Source organism: Vulpes vulpes, chromosome 14 (genome assembly GCF_048418805.1).
Source record: "Vulpes vulpes isolate BD-2025 chromosome 14, VulVul3, whole genome shotgun sequence".
Lineage (NCBI taxonomy): Eukaryota > Metazoa > Chordata > Mammalia > Carnivora > Canidae > Vulpes > Vulpes vulpes.
In genome coordinates, this window is record NC_132793.1 from 21,829,650 (window position 1) to 21,848,378 (window position 18,729).

The window sequence follows — 18,729 nt, forward strand, 5'->3', positions numbered from 1 at the left end:
GTATGCCTCCTGTGTTTAGTCCTGCCCCAAATTCCCCTGCCAATCTGTCCTCTACAGAACAGGAAAGAAACCTTTCAAAAATGAAAATGGATCCTAATACTTGCTACTTAAAATCAACCATTCTTCAGAGAAAAAGCAAACATTTTCCTGTCGCTGCCAAGGCACTGAGACTTAGCCCCCACCTTCCTCTCTGGCTCCACTCCTCTCTCTCCTATTGTCTGCTCAACATGCAGCCCATCCCCTCTCAGTCTCTCAAATGTAACCTGCTTCCTACCCGCACAGGAACCTTGCACCTGCCATTCCCTCTGCCTGAAGTTCCTTCCCTTTCCTGTCTTCCAGTTAACTCTTACTTTCCTTTTAGAATTCATATCAATCACACCTTCCTTCACTTATTTTTTAAAACCTTTAAAAAGGTTCTATTTATTCATTCATGAGACAGAGAGAGAGAGGCAGAGATACACAGGCAGAGGAAGAAGCAGGCTCCATGCAAGGAACCTGATGCGGGACCCAACCCTGGACCCCAGGATCACACCATGAGCCGAAGGCAGATGCCAAACCACTAAGCCACCCAGGCATCCCTCTTTCTTCACTTAATAAACAGCTATTGAGTGCCTACCACATGCCAGGTGCTACTCTAGGCACTGGAGCTGCATGACAAATAAAACGAACAAAGTCCCTGCCCTCAAGAAGCTATAATTTAGGAAGATATAGAGTAAGATTTAAATTCAGAGATTTCCTTGGGAAAGCCTTCCCTGAACCAGGTCAAAGTCCCCTATTTATAATACCATAACTCACCTTCATAAAACTTACCATTGTTAAAATTATTCATATATCTAACTGATTATATAACTAATGCCCATCTCCACTATTAGAGTATACATTCCAAGAGGGCAGAGGTTCTCTCTCACTGTTCAACACTGAATCCCCAGTGCCTAACACACAGCAGAAACTCACTAAGTATCTGTTGAATGACTGACTAAATCGTGCAGCAGCCAGTACAAATAGCAACCACTCTGCACAAGGTAGGGTCTTACAGAAAGCTTTCTCAGCAGAGAGAGTGAGCAAGCTGCTCCCTCTACTGGACTCACACACCACACATCTGGGACTTTCTACACACTAGGTATCCCTTTGTACTCAACACCTGGTCTCACTATCAGGGTACCTGTCTTTCACTAGAGAATGAGCTGTTGTATTCTCTGCACTTAGTATAAACCTTGGCACATAGCAGATGCTCCATAAATAACTGCTGCCTGAAGGAATGTCTGACTGTCTGCTATGCCTAGCAACTAGCTGAGTACTCGGCTCTCAGCAAAGACTCACCACTTTTGAATGGTACAAATATACTGACCTTCAAAAGCACTTACCATGTACCAGACACTGAGCTAAGCACTTTATATTTACTATCTCCCTTAATCCCCATAACAACCCTGTAAGATATTCATCACTATTCCCTTTTACAGACGGGAAAGTGTGTGATTGTCTGACAACCTATACACACTGCCTAGTGTTCATTGATTCCAGTCATTCAAATACTACATTACAATTTTTGCCATAGTATATATCCATCATATTTTTATATTTTCTTCATATTTACTTCATATTTTCATGACAATAAATATAAAACTCCCCCTCACTGTTCTTAAATCTTATAGAAATCTGAGCAATATCTATAAAATCACCATTCTCATTCCATACTCTGCTATACCTAGAACTGCTTTGTAGTCTCATATTCTCATTAAGCCCTATTCCTCTCAGTTTCACTGCTAAAATCTCCTGGGACAAAATAACCACAATCTCCCTTAAGGATCTTTGACATCAACCAGTTCGGTGCATCTAGGAGGACCAAAGGAGTTCTCTCTGCTCAGCTGAAAACAACAATGGAGCAGGGCACATCTCACCACATGGAAGTGGCAGTAACGGAGACTATCCTCAATAGATCTATTTAGCGTGCACATCTAATAAGGCAATTTGATAGCTTGAAACTTCCATACAACTCTCTTCCTTCCATTGCTTATAATACACACATCATACAATCACCACAGCACACTCCAAAAATGACTCAAAAAGTGAAGTATGTGATAAACTCATTTATTTTCTGATTAACAGACATTTTTGAGAGCTTCCATTTCTAATAAGCTAACATTTACAATTCATTCAACAATTATCTGTTGAACACTCTGTGTTTATTAGACATCAAGCAATAGGGATGTCACTTTGAGAAAAAATGTCAATGTACACTAACCCTACTACTATATAATAAAGCTAACTGAACACTAATACTTAGTACATAACTCGCTACAAGCCAGCACCATGCTAACTACCCTAACATACATCACCCATGAGCTGACTATTGCAATTATCTCTATCTTACAGATGAGAAAACAGACTCTGAAAGGTTCAGTAACTGCACAGGTCACTGGGTTGTTTAGTTCTGAAGTCAAGATCCTAAAGCCAAGCAGTCTGACTTTTTTTTTTTTTTTAGCAGTCTGACTTTAGAGAATGTTTTATAAACATAAAGCCATAGCTGGCCCAATCATGCAATTACTCCAAATCATACTACACAGCAGTTGTCTGGATGGCTTCAATCTACATCTTAAGCCTTGACCAATGTCCCCTGAAACTCAGGACATCAGCAGAGAACACCTCTGGGGCTATGTGTTCAATCTAAATCCATATGGAACTCCAAATCATGAGACAGAAAAAGGTACCACTCTGGCTAACGGGAGAGCTGCTCAATCCTCCATGATCCTCTCTTAGACTGAATCGTACAATTCCACATAACTTTGAAAATGACCAGTAGATACCACTCTTCCTGCATTCTAATCTACCAAAATTCAACATTTACCTAATATCCCAATTTTACCTCCTGTACCTCACAATACAAAACCTCTACTAGTCAAGACTACTCCACTGTATCTCCCCATTTGGCCTCTCTCATCCCCAGGCATCCCCTTCTCTACAGATACTGCAGCCTTCTATACACTGCAGTATCTGCACTAAGCAATGTCTGAATTTGCCTGAGTAGATTACAAATAGTTTTAACATATTGATGATGATGAGATGATAACTACCACTTGAAGGGGCTTTTATGGGCCACTCACTTAGCATAATATGATTTCACTTCATCGTTAATAAAGATCCTTTGAGGAAGGCATCATAACTCCCCTTTCACAGAGAGGTAAAACCAGAATCAAAAACTTGGGCTAACTAGCCCCAATGCCTGCCCTCTTTCTTTTGAGTGGAACTAATTTTACCAGGAGGTACATTCACCTACAGGATTTATAACATGGGAATCACAAGGAAAAGTCTGTTTCCTCAATGCAGTCATGCACAGGAAGGAAATACTAGGCAGAAGCAAGAGACAGCTGTTAGGAAAAGAAACCTGAATGAGTGTGGACCTTATATAGCAGGGATTAGCAAGGACCACAGAGTAAATATTTTAGGCTTTTTGGGCCAGATAGTCTCTTTAATAACTACTCAACTCTACTGCTAAAGTGAAAAGCAGCCATAGTCAATATATAAATGAGTGGGTGTGGCTGTGTTCCAATAAAACTTTATTTACAAAAACAGGCTTTAAGCCAGATTTGACTCTGGGGGCCATAGTCTGTCAAGACTTATATGTATTCAGATGATGGCTGGCAGACATCACACAAATTACTTAACCTCTCAACTTCCATTTCCTCCTCTATTATAGAATAGTATTTCTGACTATATAGAATTAAGACAATTAGCTCAAGATAATATATCCAGTGTACCCAGCATATATGAGGCATTCAATAAATCAATAGCAATTAATGATTCTAGTCTGGGGCAGGAAACGTAAAAGCAAGCCTATGACAGTAGAAACTCTGACTACTGGGGGCAGCCCTGGTGGTGCAGCAGTTTAGCGCCGCCTGCAGCCTGGGGTGTGATCCTGGAGACCCGGGATCGAGTCCCACGTCAGGCTTCCTGTATGGAGCCTGCTTCTCCCTCTGCCTGTGTCTCTGCCCCTCTCTCCCTCTGTCTCTATGAATAAATAAAATCTTAAAAAAAAAAAAAAAAAAAAGAAAGAAAGAAACTCTGACTACTGGATCACATAAAAACATTCAAAAAATACACACAGAAAGACATTTTGGCCCACTGGCTAAAATGGGACATTCAGAGCATTAAAAAGAATAACAACTGTTATTGTATATCAATTATACTTCAAAAAAAGAAAAGGAAAAAAAGATAATTGCCATGGATTACAAAATATAAACTGGGATTCCAATTCTGGCCATGGCAGAGTTAAAGGTATTGAACTTACCCTCCTGCCATAAGTAATTATAAAACTGAAAAATTATATGAAGTTGAAACACTGGCCTATAGACTGTGATGCTTAAAAGAAAGTAAAAAGTGGGGCAGCCCAGGTGGCTCAGCGGTTTAGCGCCGCCTTCAGCCCAGGGCCTGATCCTGGAGACCCAGGATCTAGTCCCACATCAGGCCCCCTGCATGGAGCCTGCTTCTCCCTCTGCCTGTGTCTCTGCCTCTCTCTCTCTCTCTGTGTATGTCTCTCACGAATAAATAAATAAAAATCTTTAAGAAAGTAAAAAGTGTGAAAACGATAGTACAAATGATGGGAGTTTAAATGTAAATATATTGTTATATGGTTCTTTCGTTATTTGTAACATACTGAAGTAATATTTCAAAGTATATTATGATTGCATGTTACAATCTCTAGAATATGAAAAAAGTAGAGCTAAAAAGTCAACAGAAGAGATAAAATGGAATAATCAAAATTATTCAATTTAAGACAGGAAAGAAGGAGGAAAAAACAGCAAAACAAATAAATAATAAGATGGTAGACTTAAATCCAACTGTAGAATTACATTAAATATAAACAGACTAAACTCCCCAATTAAAAGTCAGAGATCGTCAGACTGGATTAAGAAAACAAGTCCTGGGATGCCTGGATGGCTCAGTGGTTGAGTGTCTGCTTTGGCTCGGGGCCTGATCCTTGGATCATGGGATCAAGTCCTGCATCGGGTTCCCCATGGGGAGCCTGCTTCTCCCTCTCCCTCTGCCTATGTCTCTGCCTCTCTCTCTGTCTCTCATAAATAAGTAAATAAAATCTTAAAAAATAGTTTAAAAGCAGAGAGTTTTCACCGACTGGTAGTAGAAGTCAGAGAGATTTAAGAGAAAGAAGAACTCAACATGTCATTACTGATTTAAATGGGACAACATAAGAAAAAATGTGGGTGGCCCTGGGGAACAGAGAACAGCCCTTGGCTGACAGCCCACAAGAAAACAGGGATTTCAGTCTTAGAACCACAAGGACTTGCATGCACTCTGTCAACCACCTAAAGGAGAATGAAGCAGATTCTTCCCCAGAGCCGCCAGATAAGAGCCTAACCTGGCCAACACTCTCATTTTGATCTTGTGAGACCCTAAGTAGAGAGCCCTGCCAAACCTGCCTGGACTTCTGACCACAGAACTATTAGCTAATCAATGAATGCTATTTTAAATAATCGAATTTATCATCATTTGTTATGCAGCCATAAAAAACTAATACACAGGGGTGTTTGGGTGGTTCAGTTGGTTAAGTAGCCAGTTTGTGATTTTGGCTCAGGTCATGAGATTGAGCCCCAAGTTGAACTCCATGCTTAGCAGGGAATCTGCTTAAGATTCTCTCCCTCTGCCTCTTACCCCACTCCACATGCACACTTCCTCTCTATCAAATAAATAAATAAATCTTAAAAAGAAAGAACGAAAGAAAGAAAGAAAATACAAGATTTGTATGAGAAACCTGGCCTTAAATTCTTTACCTTAGCTGTCCATGAATAATGAATAAAATGTGAATTCACTTAAGACTGAATCTTTTCCTAAATCCAGGAAAAGTTTTAGTTGTGATGCATTTTCTTCATCAAAGATCCAAGAAAGATATCAAAACTACTTGATGCGGGGCACCTGGGTGGCTCAGTGGTCGAACTGAACCTTTGGCTCAGGTCGTGATTCTGGGGTCCTGGGATCAAATCCTGCACAGAGCTCCCCATGGGGAGCCTGCTTTTCCCTCTACCTTTGTCACTGCCTCTCTCTGTGTGTCTATCATGAATAAACAAAATCATAAAAAGAAAAAAAAACTGCTTAATGTGGTGACTATCAGTGTTTAATAAATATGAATGTCCCCATCTTGAATTCCTTTATTATTTATAAGTCACATATACAGGGCATTTAACGAGTACATGTGGTACTGTACAGTCTCAGAACTATAGCAATAGTTTCTAGAGGCAAAATTAAAGCTTAAAGTAAAAAGTAAAGTTTCTAAGACTTGTTCTTCTTTATATCCTACAAAAACACCTGGTCCTAAACATACATTAAGCATTAAAAAAAAAAGATCTGTCAGATTGAAATTAGTATTTATTATATTAGCCGTGGTCATCCTTAAATGAACAAAAGTTGGTTCTGAACTACACAAAAGTAACATGGTGAAGGGATGAGGCCAAGATAAAAAAAGGCCTTACCTTTACATCTGGCACTTGGGCACCAAGGCTGCTGAGTCCCACGATGGAGTAGAAAGCTGATTCCAAACTCGTGAAAGGGCGGTCCAGTGAGGCTCTCAGTCTCTCCACATCAGGCTTGGTGAGGTAGTGAGTGGGGGTCAGAGCTTGGGTAATGGCTAGGATTGTCAGGGCCAACAGGAAGACAGTGCTTGCACCTGGGGGAAAGGACTATTAAGTACATTCCAAAACAATTCCAAAGTTCTATATATAGTTCCAATGATGGTGTATACCAAGGTCCAGGAACCTTGGTACATGTGAAGAAGGGGGAGAGAACTGGGAGGTTTTAACTTGGAGAGAAGTCCTGGGGACAGCCCGGGTGGCTTAGTGGTTTAGCACCACCTTTGGCCCAGCGTGTGATCCTGGAGATCCAGATCGAGTCCCACATCAGTCTCCCTGCATTGGAGCCTGCTTCTCCCTCTGCCTGTGTGTCTCTCTCTCTCTGTGTCTCTCATGAATAAACAAAATATTAAAGAAAAAAAAAAAGAATTCCTGGGTAAGTGGGGGGCATGGTCTTCATCCATGTGAAGGACGGTCCTCCAGGTAGGACCCATGACACCATTCCTATCTCAAGCACGTTTGTTAACTCATATGCCTCTGTGACAGGCCCAATCCGGATACCTCACCAGGGCCACACCTGCCTCTCACTCGACCTTTTCCCTCACTCTGCCCTCCATCTCTGGCTGTTCCTGTAAATCGTGTTCTTCCCTACCCAGCACTTTTTTGTGCTTTCCCTTACTTCAACTTTCAAGTTTTTCTTCTCAGATTTTAGTTCAAGTAATCTCTTCATTAAGAAGCCTCCCCAACAGCCCTTCCTTGGGTTAGGTCCCCCATACCATAAAGTAGTGAAGAATGGGACCCCTGTGGCCAGGTTTTTAATTTTTTTTTAAGACTTAATTTATTCAGGGCAGCCCAGGTGGCTCAGCAGTTTAGCGCCACCCTCAGCCCAGGGCCTGATCCTGGAGACCCGGGTTTGAGTCCCATGTCGGGCTCCCTACATGGAGCCTGCTTCTCCCTCTGCCCGTGTCTCTGCCTCTCTCTCTCTCTCTCTCTGCGTCTCTCATGAATAAATAAATAACATCTTTAAAAAAAAGATTTAATTTATTCATGATAGATAGAGAGAGGCAGAGACACGGGCAGAGGGAGAAGCAGGCTCCCTGTGGGGAGCCTGATGTGGGACTCGATCCCAGGACTCCAGGATCACACACTGAGCCACCCAGGCGTCCTGCACACTTTCTCTAAATAATAAAATCTTTAAAAATAAATAAATAAATCCTAGCTCTGCCATTTATTAGCCATGTGGCTGTGTCAGTTACAATGTGGCCAGTCCATTCCTCAGTTTCCTCAAGTGTAAAGTAGGACAATAACAGTACCTACACCTCAGAAGTGTAATGAGTACATGGGTTAACATAGAAAAATCTTACAACAGTGACTGGCATATAACAAAAGCTACATAAACATTAGCTACTTCTATTACCATCACTATTGTTGCTATATCCATGCATACCAACCTGTACTCTATGTAGTCTTTTTCACAACTATAATACTGTAATGTCTAATTCTTCTGCTAAACTCTGGACAGATAGTTTCTTCTGAATATACCAGTATTTCCAAGGACTACACATTTCTTGGCACATAGAAGTATATTAATATTTGCTAAATAAATGAAAAGAAAAATTAATCCTTGTCTATTATGCTCCAGGAGACAGGAAGCAATTACGAGTGGTACATTGTATGACTGCTTCATGAATTGTTGGCCATCCAATTAACAGCACAGTATCCACCCCCACCACCTCATCCATACTTCCCATGGTTTCAGCTACCCACACTCAACCATGGTCTGGTATTGTCAGGTCCGCAGTAGCCTACTGCTACATCACAATCACTTCATCTCATCATGGTGACATTTTATTATGTAGGCATCTATATCAAGAAGAGTGAGTACAGGACAAGATATTGAGAGAAGAGACCACATTCTCATAACTTTTATTATACTGTATTATTATAATTGTTCTTCTATTATTAGTTAGCATTGTTAATCTCTTACTAAGCCTAATTTATAAATTCAATTTTATGGGGATCCCTGGGTGGCTCAGCGGTTTCACGCCTGCCTTTGGCCCAGGGCGCGATCCTGGAGTCCCGGGATCGAGTCCCGCGTCGGGCTCCCGGCATGGAGCCTGTTTCTCCCTCTGCCTGTGTCTCTGCCTCTCTCTCTCTCATGAATAAATAAAAATAAATCTTAAAAAAAAGTTTAAAAAATAAACAAATAAATTCAATTTTATCATAGGTATGTATGTGTAGAAAAAAACATAGTATATAAGGGTTCAGTACTATTTGCACTTTTAAGCATCCACTGGGAATCTTGGAAAGTAAGCTCTGCAGAAGGGGGGGGGGGAGCACTACTGTAATCATAAGGTAATGGTCTAAAGCCTCTGCCTATAGTTTCAAATTTAGTTTCAACTAGAATCCCATAAGAAAGGCATTATTAGGTGGCACCTGGCTGGTTCAGTCAGTGGAGCATTGACTCTTGATATCGGGATGTGAATTCGAGTCCAATGTTGGGTGGAGAGATTATTTTTAAAAAAAGGCATCAAGGGAGGCCTGGGTGGCTCAGCAATTGAGCGTCTGCCTTTGGCTCAGGGCACGGTCATGGGGTTCCTGGATGGAGTCCCACATCAGGCTCCCTGCATGGAGCCTAATTCTCCCTCTGCCTATGTCTCTGCCTCTCTCTGTGTCTCTCATGAATAAATGAAATCCTTAAAAAAATTTTAAAAGGCATCGTTATTATCTATTTGACAAATAAGAAAACTGAGAACAAGGGGTGCTTGGGTAGCTTAGTCAGTTAAACATCTGCCTTTGGCTCAGGTCATGATCTCAGGGTCCTGGGATCAAGCCCTGAATTGGGCTCCCTGGGGCTCTCTGCTCAGCAAAGAGTCTGCTTCTCCCACTTCCTCTCTGTTCTCTCCCTCTCTCAAGCAAATAAATAAAATCTTAAAAACAAAAAGAAAAAAAAAGAAAACTGAGAACGAGAGTAGTCTGCAGACAATCTTGGACTCAAACTCAAATCTAACTATAGAGTTTACACTCCACTATTTTTTGGAGAATGTTTTAGAAACAATGCCTACATTAGCAGTAACTCAGAATCGTTCTACGAATGCTAGTTCTATTTAAATCCCTGTGCATATGTTAAATAATCTAAAGAATTTGGAAGATCTTTTTAAAACACTACAAAGGGAAATATATTGTGGAGTATTCATTAATAAATATTTATTGAATGCCGACCAAGCACTATTTTTGGTATATACTTCTGCAGGAATCAGAAACGCACACGCGCGCGCACACACACACACGCAGACCCCAAGCCTCATGAAGTCTACATTCCAGTGGGAAAAGAAAGATATCACACAACACACCTAAGGAAACATTTATCACATCAGAAGGTGAAATGTGCTATGGAGAAAACTAAAGCCCGGAAGAGTTATCTGAGAAGAGCTACGATTTTAAATATGGTAGTCTATGAAGGTCTGAGAAATAAAGCTACTGTGTATAGACTTGAAGGAAAAGGAGCGTCACAAAGATATTTTGGGGGAAACTATCTCAAGATGCAAAGACCCTGAATCAACAATATATATAGCATTTTTGACATTAGCAAAGAGGAAAGTATAGCTACCCAGTAGTAGTAGTATAGCTTCACTTATGCTACTCTAGCTAGCAAGAGTAGCGTAAGTGAAGGGTGAAAAGTATGGAAGAGATGACAGAGGTAGCAGAGGCCAAATCTCCTGGGCCTTTTAAAACTTTCTAGGGACTCGGGCTTTTACTGAGTGAGAGAGGAACCAGCAGAAGTCCAGTGATTTGACCTATTAAACTGTAGGTCAAATCACTCCTCTTCTCGAAGTAGGACTGACTTGTCCTACAATTTAATAGGATCACTGTGTTGAGAATACACAAAACTTGAGACTAGGCAGGAGAAAGGACCTAAAGAGGGACGCCAGAAAAAAAAAAAAAAAAAAAAAGAGGGACACCAGTTAGTAATAATCCAAGTAAAAAGATGATGGTGGTCACAGCCAGGGTGACATCAGTAGAGGTGAGAAGCCGTCAGAGTCTGGCTGGAATTCAAACTCAAAGCCAGAACTGCTTAAGAATAGAGCAATGTAAGAAAAAGAGGAGTCAAGATACTAATGTGGAGTCCCCAGTGCCTTGTGTATGTGCATGTACTAAATATAATAAGATCTAGGAAATGAGGACTTGCATTTTCCCAGCTAGACTATAAATTTCCCTAACACGGCGTCTGTGTCAGAATCCTCATCTTCCCACCTCGAATTAACAACAACAACATTTTTGGCTAAAATCTGAGCACTTAGCATGTGTGGGGTATGCCCATACTACGCTTAGTACTTGGCATGTACTGAGTCATTCAATCTTCACAACATCCAAGTGAGTGTGGTTTACAGATCAAGAAATGGAGACTCATTAGGAATTAACTGCCCTAAGACACGAAACCGAGAACCCCAAATGCGGGCAGTGTGGATCCAAAGTTTAACTACTCTGTTAACCCTCAACTTTAAAAAAAAAAATGGGGCAATGACCCACTCTCTTATTCACTGTCATCTTGGGCAAGTTACTTCTCTGAAATTGCATCTTCCTCTTTGTCAAACATAAATAGTAGTACACCTCCCCCTACGCCGCTGTGGGACTACGTGAGAGTCCGTCGTGCACAGGGTCCACTCAGCAGCAATGCATTTAGCTTTATTGATGCTTGCTCAGGGCCGTGCACGCTTCTACACTATGCACGAGGATCAGCTCACTGAGTACAGCAATTTATTCGGCAGATGATGTGACTAATAACCTAGTCCACAGATCAGAAACTGAGATGCAGAGGGTTAAGGATCTTGGACTGGGGCATACAACGGACACTCGGCCGACTCCCAAGTTTGCAGCAGGAGAATCCAATTTACGAATTTATACCCTAAGCCCCCCCAGAGAGGTGAGTGATTTCCTTTTGCTTTTTTTTTTTTTTTTTTTTTTTCTTTTAACTGAACTGGAAACCACGGTTCAGAGAAGGACGACCTGGCCAAAAGCTTACTCTCAGGTCACCCCGCCCGGGAGCCGCCGCGAGTCAAATGGATGGGCGAAGCCAGACGTAAGAGTTGACCGGGGGCCGTGGCTGGGCCTCGGGGGCACCCGTAGCTCCCCGCCGCACTGGCCCCCACCCCACCGCCGCCCGCCCGCAGTCCCACCCGCTCCGCCCGCCCTCCGTCACGCACTCGACCCCGAAAGAGCCCGAGCCGAGCCCGAGCCCATGCCCCTGCCCTACAGGGGGAGAGGCTCCCGCCTGGCAAGCTCCCGAGGGGCGAGCACCAGCGTCCACTCGCCAAGGCGTGCCGGCCGCGGGGCCCCGTCGTCGAGCCATGCACTACGCCTCACCCGGCGACGCCATTCCTCCGAGCAGGTCCCACCAGGGCCGGAGCCGCAGGCTGACTTCCGCTCGGGAAAGTGGCTCCAAGAGCACGCCGGAGGGGACGCCAGGGACTCGCAGCAGACTGCGCGTGCTGGAATGGGATCTCGGCACAGGTCAGCCCCCGCCGTCCCGCAGGCTAGGGCTGGTCCCAGGAGCCGCGGCCCCAGTTCCAGTCCCCGCGCGCAAAGGGCGCCGCGGTCCTCGCGTACAGGCCCGCTTCCCTCCCCCCGCGACCTGGCTCACTTGGAACCAGCCGTCTCGCAACGGTCCTAATCCGGACGCTACCAGCGCGCGATTGGACGAGGCGTCGGGGCGGGCCCGAAACGGGGCTTCCGCTGATTGGCCAGTCGCGTTGATTGGCCAATTGCGCCGTCACTCAGTCGGCTCTCTGCAGCCCGGCCAATTTTAAAGGAATGGAAAGGGTCCAGTAAGGAAGAGCTGGTAGTGTTCTAGGGCAGGGGTTTTCTTTTTTTTTCTTTTCTTTTCTTTTCTTTTCTTTTCTTTTCTTTTCTTTTCTTTTCTTTTCTTTTCTTTTCTTTTCTTTTCTTTTCTTTTCTTTTCTTTCTTTTCTTTTTTTCTATTCTTTTCTTTCTTTTTCTTCTTTCCTCTTTTCTTTCTCCCTTCCCTTCCCGCTTCTTCTTTTCGATCTTTTCTTTTCTTCTTTTCTTTCTCCCTTCCCTCTTTTTCTCCTTTTCTTTTCTCCTCTCTTTTCTTTTCTTCTCTTTTTCTTCCTTCTGTCTTCCTGTCTTGTCTTTGTCTTTTTGTCTTTCTTTCCTGTCTTTCTTCTTTCTGCCTGTCTTCCTTCTTTCTTCCTTCCTTCCTTCCTTCTGCCTGCCTGCCTTCCCTCCTTACCCCCTTCCTTCCCTCCCCTCCTCTTTTCTTTCCCTTTAGGAAATTATGGCAGTTGCTTCCAAAGATTGTTTCGCTTGTTAATAACTTAGCTACGAGTGATGTTTTCTTTGATTTGCAAAGCATCTCTGCGGACTTAGTACTCCTTAGTACAGTGACTTTGAGGAACATAGAGCCCAATTTTACAGAAGTAACAGGATCAAAATAGAAGTGACCAAAAAAAAAAAAAAGTGACTTACGAGAGCAAAACAGCCTGCTTGTTTTAAAATAAGAATAAATTTTAAAAAAAGAATCACTCAGTAATTAAAAAAAGAAAATGGAAGTGACTTATCTAGGAACTCCATAATAACTACAATTATTGAGCATTTACAGGATAGTCCAACAAGTGTACTAAGTGCTCTACGTACATTATTTATTCCTTATTGCTGTTCTGTGAGGTTTGTACTGTTTGTACTGTTATTCTCATTTTATAGAGAAAAGAACTAAAAGGTATGAAGCCAGGCAGCCTGACTCCATAATCTGTGCTTTTTAACTATTGTGAACATATAAAGTATGCATAATGTAGTAAGTCTTATTATTAGTGTTCCAGATATTATTATCCCAAATAGAGGATACTATTCTGTACTACTGTGCTATTCAGTAAACTAGATTCTAGCTCTGTGTGGATATTTGAGTTTAAATTAATTAGAATGAAAAACTCAGTTCCTCCGTTGTGCTAGCCACATTTCAAATGCTCAATAGCCACATGTGGCTACTGGATATCATTTTTGGCAGTGCAGAATTACAGAACATTTCCAATATCACAGAAAGTTCTATTGAATGGTGCTGATACAGAATATATAAAAAAAAAACCTTCCAGGGCTCCTGAGTTGTACAGTGGGTTGAGCCTCAGACTTTTGGTTTCAGCTCCGGTTGTGATCTCAGTCCTGATTTCAGGGTCCTGATCTCAGGGTCCCTGCTCAACTCCAACTCTGCTGGAGACTCTCTCTTCCTCTGCCTCTTGCCCCCCTCCCTCCCTCAAATAAATCTTAAACACACACACACACACACACACACACACACACACCTCTTCCAACTCAATAATAAGACAGCCAGTGTTGTGCTGGAGCCATCTCATACTGGCTTGCAAGAGTCACTTAAGAAATTTAGGAAGAGGGGCACCTGGGTGGATCAGTTTGTTGAGTATCTTGGTTTTGGCTCAGGTCATGATCTCGGGGTTGTGAGATCAAGTCCTGCATGTGGGATCAAGTCTTGCATCGGCCTCAGAGTGGAGCCTGCATGGGATTCTTCTCCTCTTCTTCTTGCTCCCCCTCTGCCTCTCCTCCTGCTCACACACTCCCTCTCTAAAAATAAATAAATAAAACCTTTAAATTTAGCAAGAATTTTACAAAATTGTTGTTAAATACAGCTATTTAGAAGAATTAAATTATACAAACTTACAATGAAATAAAGTCTATTGAAAACCGAAGTCATCATTTTGTTATTTTATCACTTTCTGTGCTTTTGTGGTTGCATGTATCTATTGCATCTATATGGTGGAAAAATTACATGGTGGTGTGCTACTGTACATCTCTTTCTAAAGTAACATTGGTAGCTTGACTTTGTCCACATTGGGAATATTTACACCATAGAATCAATGAATGCCATACACCAAGGCTTGATTTTTTGCTTTGTTATGTCTAAACTTAATGATGGAGAAATGTTAATAAAGATTAAATTCAGGGGCGCCTGGGTGACTCAGCCAGTTAAATGTCTGCCTTTGGCTCAGGTCATGATCCTGGGGTCCTGGGATTGAGCCCCACATGAAGTTCCCTGCTCAGTGGGAAGCCTGCTTCTCCCTCTCCCCTCTGCTTATGCTCTCTCTTGCTCTCTCTCAAATAAATTAAAATATTTTAAAAGAGTGCGAGAGATTAAATTTAGATGTGTGTCATGTTTATAAGCTTCACATTGCAAATAGCCTAAAAACTTGAGGCAATATTGTTCTAGGGTTTGAAAACTATTATCCAACTCAGAGAAGTCACTTCTGAAGTTTCAGTTACATCTTACTCATTGATGTAAATGAAAATACCAACCAGCATTCACTTAAAAACTACACTTAAAGATTCTGTTTTAAACTTTTTATTTACCAGCATACCACTCACTGCAAGCAACCCAGTAAAAAAACACAAACAAAAGATCTGAATAAACACTTCATCAAGATATACATAAGCACATAAAAAGATAATCAACATCATTACATATTAACTGCATTGTATATTAAGTTGAAGTGAGGTATTGCTGCAGGTCCACTGAAATAGTTAATATAAAGAGACCAACCATACCAAATGCAGGCAAGGATGCGGAGCAACTGGAACTTACATATACTGCTGGTGGAAATATAAAATGGTACAACAGATTTGTAGCTTTTTTTTAAAAAAAATCAGTTCTATAACCTACTGTATGACAGAGCCATTCTACTCTTAGAGGGTTTGTGTGTTTTTAATTAACTAGTTTTTCTTAATTATTAAAGATATATAAGTACATAGGAAGAAGCTCAAACTTTATCAGTTTGGGGTTTTTTCCCCCAAAATTGTTTTATTTACTATTGACTAAATGAAAAAACAATATTTATAACACATAAATAAAGAAAAAAGAATGATACAGTGAAATTGTATACTTGCTATCCTATTAAAGAAAGCACAGGAGTTCCTGGGGGACTTAGTCACTTAAGCATCCAACTCTTGATTTCAGCTCAGATCCTTCTCTCAAGAGTCGTGAATTCAAGCCCCGCGTGGGGCTTCACACTGGGATTGGAGCCTACTTTAAAAAAAAAGAAGAAGAAGAAGAACATAACCATCCTTTAAGTCCCTTTTCTAGTCTTACCCATTCTATCACCTTCTCCCCCCACTCAAAGACCCCTATCCTGAAGTTTATAGGTTATATTGTTTCCTTGCTTTTCTTTATAGTTTTACTGTGTGTTTATAACTTCAAATAGTATTTGTTTACTTTTACATTTTCTTAAGTTTATATAAATGGAATTTACTGCGTATTTTTTCTGTGACTTTCTTTTTTCTCTCAGCATTGTAAGATTTATCTGTATTGCTGTGGATAGCTAGGACTCATTCATTTGCACTACTGTATAGCACTTTATTGGATGAATCACCACAGTTTATTCTACTGTTGGTAAGCCATTGTGTGTCCCTAGTTTTTTGCTATGATGACTATATTCCTAATGCATATGGGTAACAGTTTTACTGGACTACATCCCTTGGAGTAAAATAGTGAGTCATGATATAGGCACATTTGCAACTTTACTAGATAATGCCAAATTATTTCCAAAATGGTTGCACCAATTTACACTATAACTGTGATTTATAAGAGTTCTTTGCTCCACATCTTTGTCAATATTTACTACTCATGCCAATGTTAAAAAAAAAATCAGGCAGTATAAAAGTCAAAAAAATTCAATTTTTCTTTCAAAAATTCCACTCCACAGACATTTGGTTTGAATACCAAAAGAGGGATGCCTGAGTGGCTCAGCAGTTGAGCATCTTCCTTTGGCTCAGGGTGTGATCCTGGAATCCCGGGATTGAGTCCCACATCAGGCTCCCTGCATGGAGCCTGCTTCTCCATCTGTCTCTGCCTCTTTCTCTGTGTCGCTCATGAATAAATAAATAAAATCTTTTTAAAAAATGAATACCAGGGATCCCTGGGTGGCGCAGCGGTTTGGCGCCTGCCTTTGGCCCAGGGCGCGATCCTGGACACCCGGGATCGAATCCCACGTCAGGCTCCCGGTGCATGGAGCCTGCTTCTCCCTCTGCCTGTGTCTCTGCCTCTCTCTCTCTCTCTCTGTGACTATCATGAATAAATAAAAAAAATTAAAAAAAAATGAATACCAAAAGATTTTCTACATGTATCCCAACACTTACGTGTATCTGTGTGTCTGTATGTACTCACACACAGTTTACATACATTGTTTGACAACTTGCTTTTTTCATTCATTAATATATGCTAAACATTCATCAAATAAAGATCTATTCACTCGCTCAACCAATATTTATTGAGGATTACCATATGCCAGGCATTCTGGTCTCTTAGAATATATTCATGAACAAAGTAGCCACAGATCTTTGCCTTCATGGAGCTTGCATTTTAGCAGGAAGAAACAGACGATAAACAATAATCAAAAATAGGTAAATGATATATTAGAAAATATTGTGTGCTATAGAAACAAGAAAAAGGGGATCCCTGGGTGGCTCAGCAGTTTAGCGCCTGCCTTTGGCCCAGGGCGCGATCCTGGAGTCCTGGGATCAAGTCCCACGTCAGGCTCCCAGCGTGGAGCCTGCTTCTCCCTCCTCCTGTGTCTCTGCCTCTCTCTCTATATATGTCTATCATAAATAGATAAATAAATAAATCTTTAAAAAAAATAAATCTTTAAAAAATAAAAAGAAACAAGAAAAAGTAGGAAAGGGTAAGGGAAGTTAGGGGAAGGGGGTATTCTACCTTAGTTTAACAGCAACATAGTATTTCTTACCAATCCATTCATGTCCCATGAGACTGACGGTATGCTAGGTGCTGGGAATTCAACCATTACCATGTAGACAAGGTTTCTCCCCTCATAGAGATTATAATCTGATGAAAGATAGTCAACAAATACAAATGAACTTGATAACTATAGATAATGGTTAAATACTATGAAAAAAAATAAGAAAACAACTGTAGAACTGGGGTAGGGAAAGGCTACCTAACCTAGACTGATGATCAATAAATGCTTCTCTGAAAAGGTGACATTTAAGCTTTCTCTTGAGCGACAAGACAGAAGCAATCCTAAAATACTAATATTTCTTGACAAACCATAAGAGATTTTTTTAAAGATTTTATTTATTTATGAGAGACACACAGAGAGGAGAGAGAGAGAGAGGCAGAGGGAGAAGCAGGCTCCATGCAGGGAGCCTGATGCAGGACCCGATCCTGGGTCTCCAGGATCAGGCCCTGGACTGAAGACAGTGCTAAACCGCTGAGCCACCCAGGCTGCCCACCACAGAGATTCTTAACTATAGGTCACAAAACTGAGGGTTGATGGAGGGGAGAGAGGTGGAGGGTAGGGTAACTGGGTGATGGGCACTAAGGAGGGCACTCGATGTAATTAATGAGCACTGGGTGTTATATGCAACTGATGAATCACTAGATTCTACCTCTGAAAATAATAACACACTATATGTTAATTGATTTTAAATTAAATAAATAAGTAAAATTAAGAAAATAAAATACTAATATTTCTAATCCCCTCTTCATTCCTAGGATCTGTAGTCAGGAAGAAGTAGTGATCCCTTGTGATTCTGACAATGACTCAGGAAGTGTGGATTTGCAGCTGAGCAACTTAGAGGATATTAAAAAAGATCCAAGTAGCCTTGAGCTTACAGGTAAAAAGGAGAAAGGATTCTTTTTTTTAAGGAGGGAGGTGGGGAAAAGGGAATCTCTGATCAAGTCAAGTTGCTGGATGAGAGAGAGCCCTCAACTAGACTTTGACGGTAAATTTGGTCCCTGAGTATAAGACCTTGGAATATGATTGGCACAGTGAGATAAAATATATTTATCTAGACATATAGGAAACTGAGATAGATAATCCTGCAGACTTGCACAGAGCCTAAGTACTAGGATACCAGAAGCGAAAGGTGGCTGTGGGTGGACCCTTGATTGGGCTACAGAATATCTCTCATTCATTCAACAAATATTTACTGAGTACCGATGACTGCATATACAGCAATGAACAAGACCAACATGGTCCCTGCCCTTAGAATTTGCTGAAAAGGACCAAAATAAGTAAAGAAATCACGAATTGTACTTAATACTGTGAATGAATTATACAAGGAGCTAAGACAAAAAATAAGGGAGACGGGAACCTATTTTAAGCCGTGGTTGCCAGAG

The 18,729-nt window shown here is 41.3% G+C and overlaps 2 protein-coding genes across 35 annotated transcripts in view; one reads left to right on the top strand and one right to left on the bottom strand.

Annotated features, from left to right (window-relative positions):
• Window positions 1-12,070, bottom strand: part of RPN2 (ribophorin II) — a 57,619-nt gene extending 45,549 nt beyond the window's left edge. For 2 of the 4 annotated variants that reach the window (XM_072735921.1, XM_026009734.2), the window contains exons 1-2: window positions 11,940-12,070; window positions 6,480-6,673 (exon numbers count right to left, since the gene is read on the bottom strand). In XM_072735921.1, coding sequence (XP_072592022.1) covers window positions 6,480-6,673; window positions 11,940-11,952 — 207 coding nt within the window. In that variant the 5' untranslated portion in view covers window positions 11,953-12,070. Of the gene's footprint in view, window positions 1-6,479; window positions 6,674-11,779 lie in introns of all 4 variants that reach the window. The other 2 variants (XM_026009735.2, XM_026009733.2) reach the window with 2 other exon arrangements.
• Window positions 11,545-18,729, top strand: part of MROH8 (maestro heat like repeat family member 8) — a 58,640-nt gene continuing 51,455 nt past the window's right edge. For 28 of the 31 annotated variants that reach the window (XR_011996918.1, XR_003236704.2, XR_003236705.2 and 25 more), the window contains exons 1-2: window positions 11,730-12,086; window positions 18,103-18,224. Coding sequence is in view for 23 of the 31 variants with exons in the window: in XM_026009725.2 (XP_025865510.2) it covers window positions 11,815-12,086; window positions 18,103-18,224 (394 nt within the window). In the remaining 8 variants the exon portion in view is untranslated. Of the gene's footprint in view, window positions 12,087-18,102; window positions 18,225-18,729 lie in introns of all 31 variants that reach the window. The other 3 variants (XM_072735914.1, XM_072735908.1, XM_072735911.1) reach the window with 3 other exon arrangements.